This window comes from Biomphalaria glabrata, chromosome 9 (assembly GCF_947242115.1).
Source record: "Biomphalaria glabrata chromosome 9, xgBioGlab47.1, whole genome shotgun sequence".
Classification (NCBI taxonomy): domain Eukaryota; kingdom Metazoa; phylum Mollusca; class Gastropoda; family Planorbidae; genus Biomphalaria; species Biomphalaria glabrata.
Genome location: NC_074719.1, coordinates 29343298 through 29356092, shown reverse-complemented (window position 1 = coordinate 29356092; position 12795 = coordinate 29343298). Strand labels below are relative to the sequence as shown.

Here is a 12795-nt window from a genome sequence, read left to right as displayed (position 1 = left end):
TAGAGCTCAAAGTTTGTTCATCTTCATGGATTTCATTGAGATTTTAAAAAGAAAAAAGGTTCCAGCTACATTAACATTTTTTAAATAAAATATTTCCTTTTAAAGAAAAAAAAAAAGAAAAGAGTTGAACTGAGACCTAAATGGTGCCTAAAAATATTTCAAATGAATCAATGAGAAAGAGTTTTAACAATATTTTACAAAATGAATCAACATAACAAAAAGATCTCAGAAGCCTCAGAATTGAGCAAATGAGACAGTAATAAGCTAGTGGGTACATGCTGTGAAATATAAAACATAGAAAACACAACTAAATCATTTTAAGCAAAGATTTTTTTTTTTTCATTTTTTAGAATGAAGTAAAAAAAATTACAATGCTGTCAAAAGTTATCGACAAAATAAAATTTTAAAATATCATTACACCCTCTGTCTGTCTGGTTGAATGCTTGTACACTTTATTTCTCCTACACCCTATCTCAGATCTATCTGACAAAACAAGAATTGATTAAATTAACTATTAGTAATTTTTTTTATATCAAACAAGGGAAAGAAATTATACTTGACTGATGTGGTGAATTAGTTGAAGTTGACTTCAATGTCTGTAGAGAGAAAGCTTTAAAGCTTGAAACTAACAATAGATAACTATAAAACCTTCTATTTCATATGCAAGTCCCTGGCATAGTGGTTAGTGTGTTGGCTTGAGCCCTGAGTTAAAGTTCAGGTCGTTCGACTTTTTAAAAAATAATAAATATGCATTTAAAACACGATCACCATAACATTCACTTATATACTCCTTTTTCACTCCCCACCTCTTTCTCAACTGGTCCAGTCAATTGACAGGATCATAAATTATTCAGAAAGCTAAAAGCATGAAATTGCGGTAAACAAAAACAATTATGAAAAATATTTCTAATTCCACAGATTTATCATTGTTATTGTAGATCAATTACAAATTCATTTACATGGCTGATTGGAACTAATTAATACAACTACGCTTAATATAAGTTTTTTTTTTTGTAAAGTATTTTTAAAATATTTTTTTTGTTTAACTTATAGCTTGAAATCAACTTTGGTGACTTCTATACCAAACCATGAACCACCATCCAGATTGGGGACCTGAGGAGCTTGACCTTTTTAGGGCCCCTGCATTTTGACATTCGACAATATGACATAAGACGATGTTTTTAATAAATAAATGTCTAAATTCTGATTGGTACAGTATGTAAGTAAAATTAACAAAAAATAATTATTAAGACTCATTGTTTATATTGGCGAGATACACAAGTTACAAATCTCAATTCATATCGCCTCATGTCATGCTTTCTGTGCAGCAAAGGTTATCTATAACATCATCAATGCTGTTTATTACGTTTGATTCTACGTGAATAGCAAAATTATATGGCAGTGGCGTGATATTTAATGGAAAAAATACAACAACAACATTTAGGACATTCTTTTAAGGGCCCAACCAAATGTGGACCCCCCCCCCCCTGCCACCTTCCCAATTGATGTTTATTTATCAATATCTTACTATTGCTTTTGAAGATGGACTTCTACTCTTTAAGAATACTTCTTTCTTCTGCTGTTGACTTCCATGAGCTTTGTTTGATTGGATGTTTTGATTCAATATCTGTGGATTCTGCTTTCCTTAAAATAAAGTTAGTTAAAATCATTATAGGTTTACATTAAAAAAAAAACAACATACCATTAGTATATTATTTCATTGAATGTGTTTGATTGCTTTACAGACTAAGAATGTTTAACAATGAATAATTTAAACTGAAATCAACTTTCTGATGATCAAAATGTTCGAGTGAAATAGTGATATGAACATATCCTTGTTATAATGTATAATGCAAAAGTGAAAGACAAATGTCCTCAAGGATAATACAGATGCAAATTATTACCAGGGATTTATCATGAAGATGTAAATCAAAAACTTCAGAAGCCCATTACTTTTCCTAAGTTATATTCTTCACAAACTATTTGCAGAAAACTTCACACAACTTACAAAAAGCAAATATTCTAAAAAGAAAAGTGTCCCAGCAAGTTGCTTCTCTTATTGTTACAGGCATATAATACTCGAGTAATAAGCAACACAGAACTGACACTCATAGATTAAAGAACTTTTATCTTGGTTTAAAGAATAGCAATGTCAATAACTTTGTTCACATATTGGTGTCATATTGTCGGGACCCGACAAATTAAGAGGAAAACTTGTAAAGCAAGTAAGCAGAACAACTAGCTTGTATCTTCTGTGCTATATTAACAAGATCTGGCAAACGCACAGATACCTACCATTAGGAAGACATCAGAAAAAATACCAGCACCCAAAAAGATCATTGCTTCTAGTAACAATCATAGCACTTACATCAGTTCCAATGAAGTGCTTAGAGAAAATGATTTTAAAACATCTACTGTAGTAAGAAGTAGAAACACATCTTGACCCGCACCAGTTTGTTTACAAACTGCCAAGAAGAACATAGGATGCAATGCTTACTCATGCTGGATCGTCTTACCATCATCTTGATACTCAGAAACACCATGCCTGAGTGTTATTTGTTGACGTATCTGTCTTCACAACCATCCAACCACATCTCATAATAGAAAAACTATCTAACTTGAATGTTAGCAAACTTTCTAATTTTAAATGTTCAGAAAACTTCAGAAATAATAGATTTTAGGAAACATAAAGGCCATCTTGCCGAAATTCAGATAAACAAACAAGCCATAGATAAAGTACAAAAATATAAAAACCTAGGTACAACCATAAACAACAAACTGAAATGGAGTAAACACTGTCAAAACCTTTACACCAAATTTCATCAACAACTCTTCTATCTTAGAAAGCTAAGAAAACTTAAAATTGACAAAACAATAATTAAACTTTTCTATATTATACAGCAACCATCAGCAGTCTAATTAACTTTGCCATCACCTGCTGGTATGGTAATACTTCACTGGCACAAAGACATAGACTAAATATCTATATGTATAATTTTCTTCATGGCTCAACAGTTTGGACACCAAATCGTAAAGGAAAGATCACTCTTTCACTCTTTTATGCAAGTCAGACTAGAGTTACCCCAAGAAAAAAAAAGAGGGGAGGGGGACAACAAGTAGTATTCACCTGTCACTAAATAGCAGGGCCGGACTTAACCACTGTGACCAAGAAGTCATGGAAAGATAACTCTTATTTCTACCCCACGTAACTTTAGCGGCGGAAAAAAAAAGAGGGGGGGAGGGGGAGAACAAGTAATTTACTCTGTATTCACCCGTGACTAAATAGCAGAGCTGGACTCAAATGTTGTGGGGCCCTGTGCCAAACGGATTTGGTGAGGACAAGATTATCTAGGGATACGGATAATAGGTGAACATTAAGAGTTTGTTTTAGAAAATAAATTTGTCTTTGCATTTTATTCATTCTTTACTACATAGAGAATTACTTTATGAGCCTTTAGTGTAGCGGAGTCATACAGTTTATCATACAAATTCTATTCTACATAGATCACGCTGAATAGCAAGAATTACCAAATTTTTCAATATATCTTTGAGAATTGTATCTTCATTAATTTAAGCTGCAAGAAGCTTCTTTCACCAGATTCCACAATTATGGGTATTGCATAATGCCGTTTTTTTTTTATCACACATAGGATTGGCCTTTCCCATATTGAATGGCACCCCAAAATAATTTTTGTCTATATATTTTAGGAGATTTGTATGAGTTTTCAAAAGATTTTAATAATTTCCAGAGATTTCCAGGGCTTTTTCATATATTTTGCAATATCAGGAGATTTCCAGGAGCTCCTGGTAAATCAGGCAGCCGCGGAAAATCTGTTACAAGATATAAAATGGTTTCATTTAATAATTTACATCTAGAATTAGCACGTGTCCTAAGAAAGTGTGAGGCCCACTGGGGGTCGCATATGTTGCAGTGGTCGAAGGCAGGCCCTGCAAAATAGCGGCATATGCTACGCCGTGGTCGACTAGTACTAATTACAAAAGCATCTATATCACTCAAACACAGCTACTATCTCTTGAAGAACTTTTTCATGAAAAAACGCACAGGTTCCTCAAAAACAACCTGCACCCATTAAATCACTGTTACATCAGATCTGAACGAAGTAGTTGTCTCCTTTCCATTAGGACTAAAACAGAAAGATTTTTAAAATTCCTTTTCTCACTTTCAGAGTGTTACAAGGTCATCTGTCGTCACCGAGAAGTACATAGAAGTCCTATTCATAAAGGGCTGGTTATGAGTGTGTAATAGTGTATGTGTTAAGTGTGTGAATGTTGTTCGTATTTGCATCTATATTGTTATTGTTTGGACCAATAAAAATTATCTTATCTTATACCAAGAATTTTCTTGACACATACAGTTACATTCTTTGAAGTGCAACAAACCTTTGGTAATTTAACATTTTTGGTAATCCGACAAACAAGAGTAGATTCAATACAATATAATATAAAACAACTTTCAAATAGAAAACATACCTAATAAAATACTCAAATACAAAATAACATTTAGTATTCCCTTTGTTAAGACAAACTATTTAACCTTAGATTAATACTGGAATTTGAATTATGTTTTCAAGATTCCCTCAACTCAAGAAAAAAAAAAACACAATGGACCCAAAATAGAATCATGAGATTTAATACTAATGAACCCTCCCAATGAGCTTTAGTAACAATAGTCATATTTTACCTCTGGATTTCAATGCATCAAAATCACAAAGTGGGGGAATATTACTTGTAGCATTCCACTCCCATCTGTGACCCTCTAATTTCAGCAAGCCTGGTCTGTGCTGCAGATTTGGAGGATGAGAACCCTAATCCCACACAGAAATAAAAATATTTTTGTTAAATCACTATTATCAGCCAATAAATGTGATAGATTAGGCATTGTCTTCAATTTTGAAGGATGAGTGCATATTTCACATGACCATGCAAACCCATATATTGCCAGATCAACCGAACAAACCTACCCATGAGACCAGCTTTAAAAAGCAAGGATTGGGCTTTACAGTCATCTTCGAGTTTATAGGATATGAGAAATGCGCTCACCTTCAATGGTGAAGGAGGAGCTATCTGTGGCATTTTACGTCTCGAGAGACGATCTTTTCCCTTTGCAACTTTTTGTGTGACTAAAGAGGCCAATCCTTGATACACAGCTGCGACCGCAGGTTGGGCATATGTGATCACCAGTGCCATTGCATTTTCACCCTTCTTTCTGCTTCTGTTGTGTATGGCATCTGCAATCAGAGACCCTTCCTTTATGCTCTCTCTCCATGTGGATCTATCCAGTGCTACTTTTTCCCAGTTACTAGTGTTGATTTTGAAGAGCTTCCTGTCGCGTTTGCATACATCTGGGAGGAGGAGATATATATATTGCCAAATATGATGTGTTGTCCGCCAGGGGTCTGTTTAAGTTTTCTTTTTATCATCTGTGCCAGTTTTCGGCAAGAGCTTTTCTTTGGGTCTCAAATGTACGGGAGTCTTGACAACACATGTCCATTAAGAAGCAAAAGCACCTTTGATAGAAGCATTCAAGGAGTTTTAGATGCTTCCTATAGAACATCCAGAACTTAGAGTCATAGAAAAGTGTGGAAAGAACCACTGCTTGAAAGACATTGACACAATTTACTATACAACACTTTCTTCCTTTCAAACATCAAGCAACCTTTTAAATTTAATATGCGTTTTAAAAATTAATTGCATTTATTCAAAATTTAATAAAGCATAAATAATATTTAATTTTTTTATATTAATTAAAAAAATCTTGCAACCAAATTTAGAAATATTATTATTTGAATAGCCAATTAAATTTAAAAAAAAACAACAAAACAAAACAACACAAACCTGCTGTGTCTGCTGGGCAGCAATCTTTGGATATTTTCTGTAGTTTAGCATTCTAGCATCTGTATTTGGTCTCCTTTGTTCCCAATCATTTTCAGGCCAATGTTTGATATATGATGGTGATAATGACCTTCTATCATGTTGATACTGCAAATCTAACTCTTCAAAAGGAAAATCCCAATGATGATGATGAGGCACATGTTTGTAAGGGGGTAATTGTGGATGCAGCCGAGAAGGAATATCTAAATAGTTTGGCATGTCACCCATGTCTTCATTATATTGACTATAATGCCTTTCTCTATCATATAGTCTTGGAGGATATGCATCAAAATCATGGTCAGGAACAAAATAATTGCTCCTGTATCTATCAAATCTGTCGTATGGTTCTTCTAAAAAATCAGCATAATAATCCCTACTAGTGAATCTGTGAGATGTACGTTCATAGTATGAAACTCGACTGTGTAGTCTGTCATCCTCTCTGAAGTGTTTAGGGAAATAATCATATGGACTTTCTGGCCTCTTTCGTCTTCTAGGATATTGATCCATAGGTTCTAAATTTTTACCTAGAATGTAGACAAATATTATGTCAATAATGAAAAGAAGAAAATAGTAAACTATTATAAAAATTTTTAGAGGAAAACCAGAATAGAGAACAGAATGAAGAATTTGTATTTAATCTATAATTATAAAAGTGAAGAAAGGCATTAAGAGACAAATCACTAAATAAAAAAAACAACTGCTTTGTTAATTTTTTAAAATATCTACAATGCATTAGGAGTTGGCAAAGCTTTTTTTTTTTTTTTTTTTTTTTAGGTCTACTACATTTGTGTACCTTGTACCACTAGAGCTTTGTCTTTACACAATGTTTTATTGTTGTCATGATCCATAAGCTCCAATTGTGCATTGTTCCCATGATCTATTTGGAATATTTGCCGACTGTTATATTTTTTATGACATATTTGTTTTTCATCCACATGTTGCACTACCTTGTCCTTCAAGTTTGTAAGTGATTGACATTTTTGTTCGATTTGCAAGATATCAAGATCAATGATTTTAGCTTCTGTTTCTTTAACACAATTATTAGATTGCAACTGATTAGTGACAGTAAGAGAGAAAGGAATGTGTACCTCACTGGGTACTTGTTGAAACAAAACTGGTGCTGGGTACTGCACTACATACTTAGTGTATTCATCATTTAAGTTCTGAGGAAGGAATCGTTTCTCTGAATTGGACTCATCTAGAAAACTAAGATTAAACACTGGATAACAGGAATCATCAAGTAATGGAGTTTCTGAAGTGTAACAAAATGGAGGAAGCTTATGATTAACATATTTACTAGCGATGAACTCTAAAGGCTTTTGACCAGGAAGAATAAAGGGGCCATTATAAATAGTTCTGGTTCTAAAATTCTTGTTCATAATACAGTATAAATAATGACATAAATAAATACACATCCACACAGATTTAAATGAATATTTCCAATGCTTTAGTCTAGTAACACTCCTCAACATTGATTATCTACAAGAATCAAATTCTTTATTAACAAAACACTGTATCATCTAAACACAAACACACACTCCCTACACACAACTAAGAATGAGGCATGGTGGACATGACAAAGAAACAATTAAGAAACAGAAACCATGGAGTGAACACTAATCAAGTTTACTGTATTATATATAACCATTGATCTCATTCACCAATGGTAAACAAATGTGATTCCCAATCTTTGAACAACAACAAATTAATCTATGATAGTCTAGGTTAAATTTAAAGGTATGTCAATTCAGAAATACATAGAAAACAGAAACAAAAAATATTTTTGAAACTTACCTAAATGAGCTATAGATTTATAACATTTAAATTTTACTAGTATTTTAAAAATATGAAGGTTTCAAAGACCAGAGGATGTCAATGGGGATAACCACCCATTATCTATAATAATAAGATTAAAGAGGAGTGTGGTATTTCATGTGGCTACACAGCCCTAGCTGCGACCTACATATTTTGCAAAATCATTGTCCACCGGTGATCGATGGATCTACAATTCAAGATGACCTGTTTCTGGAAGAGGAGATAAATAAAAACACATGGAAGGCTGCATCAGGCCATAAATTCAGGCCAAGAGTTTGGGAAAACCAGAAGTTCACTACAAAGACCAAAATGGAAGTCTACAAGGCATGCATCCTGAGTACGCTACTGTACGTCAGTGAGTCATGGACTACCTACGTAAAGCAAGAGAGAAAACTAAACTCATTCCAATTCCACTTGCATTGCCTCTGAAGGATCTTGAAAATCACATGGCAAGAGAGAGTGTACAATACAGGTCTTCCCAGCATCTTTACAGTCCTCAAACAATGCTGCCTGAGCTGGCTCGGACATGTTCGACGGATGGAGAACAATCGCATTCCAAAAGTCATTCTCTATGGTCAACTCGCGTCTGGCTCAAGAAAAACTGGTCGCCCCCACCTCCATTACATGGATGTAATAAAATGGGACCTCAAAACAGTGAAAATTGATACTGACCACTGAGAAGACATAGCCCTAGGGTTTGAGTTTAGGCACATCAGCACAATTTAAGCCATGTCGTGCCCTAGACCGCACTAAATGTAGAAAGACAGTGACCAAGCTATAGACAGTGAAAAAACAAGGGCCTCAGCTATGGAAGAAAAGTGTACCATACGAAAAATGGCTGGTTCCTCTACCACCAAAGTGAAGGCTACCTTAACCTGCAATATATGTGGATGGGAATGTCTCTCCAAAATAGGGCTCCACAGTCATATGAAAAAATGTTCAAGATGAACCATAGTTGTTGTACTTCTGAGCCATTTTAGTTGACAAGGAAACACCAAAGCATGATCGCAAAGTCTCAGTCAAGGATGAAGCTGACGTTCTTTTACCTGATCCACTATTAACAGAAGCATTAAATTTTAAACTATATGAGTAGCTGAAACCAAAAAATTGACACTAAGCAAAATTCTTCAAAAAGCTTTTTGAGACAAAGACAGAACAAACCATTAGTGACTAACTTTCAATGAAGAAAACATGGCTTTATTCTGTAATGTTGACTAGGTATTTGCAAAGCACAATAAAAAAATGCATCTCTTGAAGGCAAGAAAGATAGACATCATGTTCATCAAAGAATAGAAGAACATGATTAAAAAATTAGATGGCTCTAACTAATTTCCAAAGCATATTTTGTAAGAGAGAATGACACTTAATTTTTTTTTTTTCAAATCGGATGAGTTTGAGATGCAATCAAGTCAGAAAGAGGAGAAATGTAATGGAACACATTGTTTTAAAAATTTTAAGAAAATGTGGGATTAAGTTTTCGTGGTAGCAAAATGGAAGCGCCTTACACCCTGGATGAAAAAATTGTTAATCATGGAATTTTCTTAGATCCATAGCATTCAAAGATGCATTACTGAATATAACAGATATAAAACCATATTGACATATTTGTCATTGAACTAACATCACTTTCAAATTACTTTCAAAAAATGAAATGGGTGTTCTGAGATCATGGTGTATGTGACAAAAACCAAGATGAAGACAATCAGACAAGATTTTGAGGTGGTGACTGAAAGCAACAGATGACTTTGTGATGTGAGCAGATACCAAAAGAGTTGGCACTAGAAATTGAAGTGTGCCTGAGAAAATGACAAAGATGAAAAAGCGAATGCCAGGAGAACAGGAAAATGGTTAGATAATTCTTAATGCTCAAAAAAAGGTTATGAAATTCAGTTTTTAATGTCATCTTGAGTCTTGCAAGACATCTTTTATGCAGACCTTGCAAGTCGTGATCCCAGAAATTTCAAATACAGCAGAAAATGTATGTAGCGAATTGATGAATCTAGCTGAGCAGTGGGACAAACTGAAAACATCACCCTTGGATTGATATAAGTTTGGGAAACAACAAATATGAACAGAACATTGAGAGCAAAGTGTGGTACAAGTGACATATCTTGACTTAACTTATAAATTAGTGCTTATGCTGTCATGTACTCAAGTAGCTAGTGAAAGAAGCACCCACCCATTAACATTTATAAAGAATAGGCTGATAAGCACCATGGCACAAGAACAATTTGTAAATTTTATGTTAATGTTTTACAAGAAATTGATTTGGACATGATTATGAACATAATATGCTAATGTATACAGAATCAACAGCTTTTCATGTTGTTAAGTAAGTGCCTTTTTAAGCATTAGGCTCTATTTCTTTTAGTAATACAGAAACTGGTCCAGAACATTTAATAACATTTACATATTCATTAAAGCTCATTACTTTTTATTGTAAATAATATTTAGACTACCTACATGCATAAATAAAATAGTTTACACAAACCTACACATGCATTTTTCAACTTATTATCAAACTTAACATATTTTGAAGAGAAATAGGATGCATATAATATAGCACACCATTTGTGGGCTGGGTTATCTCTGCTAATGCCCACCAAATTTCGATACCCAGTCTGCCCCTGGTTGACAGTTAACAAGGGCTGCCTGGTCATGTGGTTTGTGCGCTGGACTGTCATTTGGATTTATCGATGGTCCTGGGCTCAAACCCTGCCTGCTCCCATCCTTTGTCGTCCTGCGGGAGGTTTGGACTAGGAAGTAAACTATCTTCAACTCTGAAGGAACATCCGAAACATGTCAAACATTTTACAAACAAACAAGGGTTTCATTTTGTCAGCACAACGACTAACCTACTTCACTTTACCAAACTAATAACTAATGTCAGATTTAATCATTTATATATTACATTGCAAATAATTCAAATTTTAACTTTATAGATGATAGACTAAACTGATTATTAATAGTTTAGTAATAGCTAGCAGCTAGAATCTAGATCTAAATATCATAAATTCATAATAATTCATATAATATAGATCTAGATTAGATCCTAGATCTCTAGAATTTGAATTTATAGAAGAAAAGAGAGAGAGAACTAGATCTATAAAATCTAGAATATCTATAGTTACTATAATTAGCATATTTATTTTTAACATTAAAATGGCGTTCGATATCTTACGAAGCTGAGATTGCTTATATAAAAACTGCTATTATCGAACACCCCCTTTTTAAACCTCAATTTTCATGTTTAGGTAACAAAGGACACTTTCAAATAAATAGTTGTAAATATTTCTCAGCCTAATTAGAAGCGTATTATATAGTTTTTTTGAGCTGAAGCATCATTAGCATTAAAAAATACCCTTAACCCGAGACTCACTCCACTCTTCCCAAGAGTTCAAAAAATGTGAAATTTTTATACCAATATTACCAATGCACTTTGAATATAAGTAAAAAAATGATCCTCGGGTGAAAATGAAACTAATTATAACTTAACTATCAAGAAATGGACGATGCACAATAAGAATGGACTAGTTTCTTTATAATCATCGAAATAAAGGAGAATTTTTTAAAATACAATGGGGTGTTCGATAAGTACCTTAAAACGAAGGTGTTCGATAGATGTAAGTTACTCTAGAGTAACTTACATCTATCGAACACCTCCAAAACTCGTTACTTATCGAACACCCCACGATATTCTCATGAAATCTTATTTATTTTGAAGATTACAGCAAAAAGACTACATTGGTACTGCGCATGCGCCATTTTCGTTTACTTTCTTCGTGTGTCTGGTTGATTTTCTAATAATAGCAAAGTGCAAGTTCATAACAAAGTTCATAGGTATGTAAACTTACATTTTTTGACCTTTTGGGAAGAAGGAGCTTATGTTCGGCTTAGTGCTATTTTTAATGCTGAATACTGTCTTATCAACATGAAATTTGATTATTAGGCATCTAGATAGATGGGGACACATGTGTGTTCTATTCAAAATGGCGTTCATTGACCCCATGAATATTAATTAGAGGGTTTTTGGCAGGGTGTTGGATTCTAATGGACATTTTAACGTAACTGAAGTTATCGAACATACTATTTTTAGAAAAAAAAATCCCAACTTATTAAAAAATAATGAATCTTTAATTTAAAAGATACGGATCAAATTGTGAATTACAACTTTAAATTTTTTTTTTTTTTTTTTTTTTTAGACTTGTCACTACTACTCACGTAGGCCTATATATTGGCTATTGGATTGGTACTATGCCTTCAAAGAAAAATAAAGGCATCAGGATTCTGCATGATATTGAAGTATTGAATGCTGCCATTGTAGATATTAAATTTAATAACATGTCACTGAAAAAAGCATCTAAATTTCACAACATACCTCTGACCACTCTTCATGACAAAATAAAAGGAAAACAGCCTTTAGTTCCCAAACGATCACTTTTAACCATAGGTGAAGAGAAACGATTAGCGCGATGGCTAATCGAAATGGCACAACGAGGCTTTGGAAAAACTCGTGTTGAGGTTAGGGAGACTGCAAGGGCCATCATTGCTGTGTGAAATAAGACTATAGAAAGTCAAGATCTGGATAAGGTACCTTTGCCAAGTACACAATGGTTAAATGGATTTTTCTCCCGACATCCCGAAATTTCTTCAAGAACACCCATGCCCCTCTCAAAAGAAAGAGCTGTAGTCACACCAAAAGCTATAGAAAAATGGTTTATGGATTTCCGACAAACCATTGAATCAATAGACCCAACAATATTTACAAGCCCTAGTCGCATCTTCAATGCAGACGAAACTGGCTTTGGTTTTGATGTCAAAAGCAGGCAGGTTATAGCATGTAAAGGCAGCAAAAATGTATACAACATAACAGCTAACACTAAAAAACAGGTCACTGTATTGGCATGCTGTAGTGCGGCAGGTGAGTACATGCCACCATTACTGATTTATCCCTACAAACGGGTGCCCAAACACAACCTACTTGATGCATTTCCAGAAGCATTAATTCAGCTATCAGATAAAGGCTGGATGACAGCAGCTGTTTTTTTTACATGGTTGAGAGACGTTTTCATCCCCTCTACAAATCAC

At 34.0% G+C, this 12795-nt stretch overlaps 1 protein-coding gene across 1 annotated transcript in view; it reads right to left on the bottom strand.

The window, feature by feature from the left end:
* LOC106059171 (uncharacterized) overlaps positions 1–12795 on the bottom strand; it is a 40400-nt gene that overhangs the window by 24313 nt on the left and 3292 nt on the right. Inside the window, exons 2-5 of the mRNA XM_013216730.2 lie at positions 6686–6769; positions 5857–6416; positions 4703–4826; positions 1529–1644 (exon numbers count right to left, since the gene is read on the bottom strand). Of these exons, the coding sequence (XP_013072184.2) occupies positions 1529–1644; positions 4703–4826; positions 5857–6416; positions 6686–6740 (855 nt within the window). The 5' untranslated portion in view covers positions 6741–6769. The remainder of the gene's footprint in view (positions 1–1528; positions 1645–4702; positions 4827–5856; positions 6417–6685; positions 6770–12795) is intronic.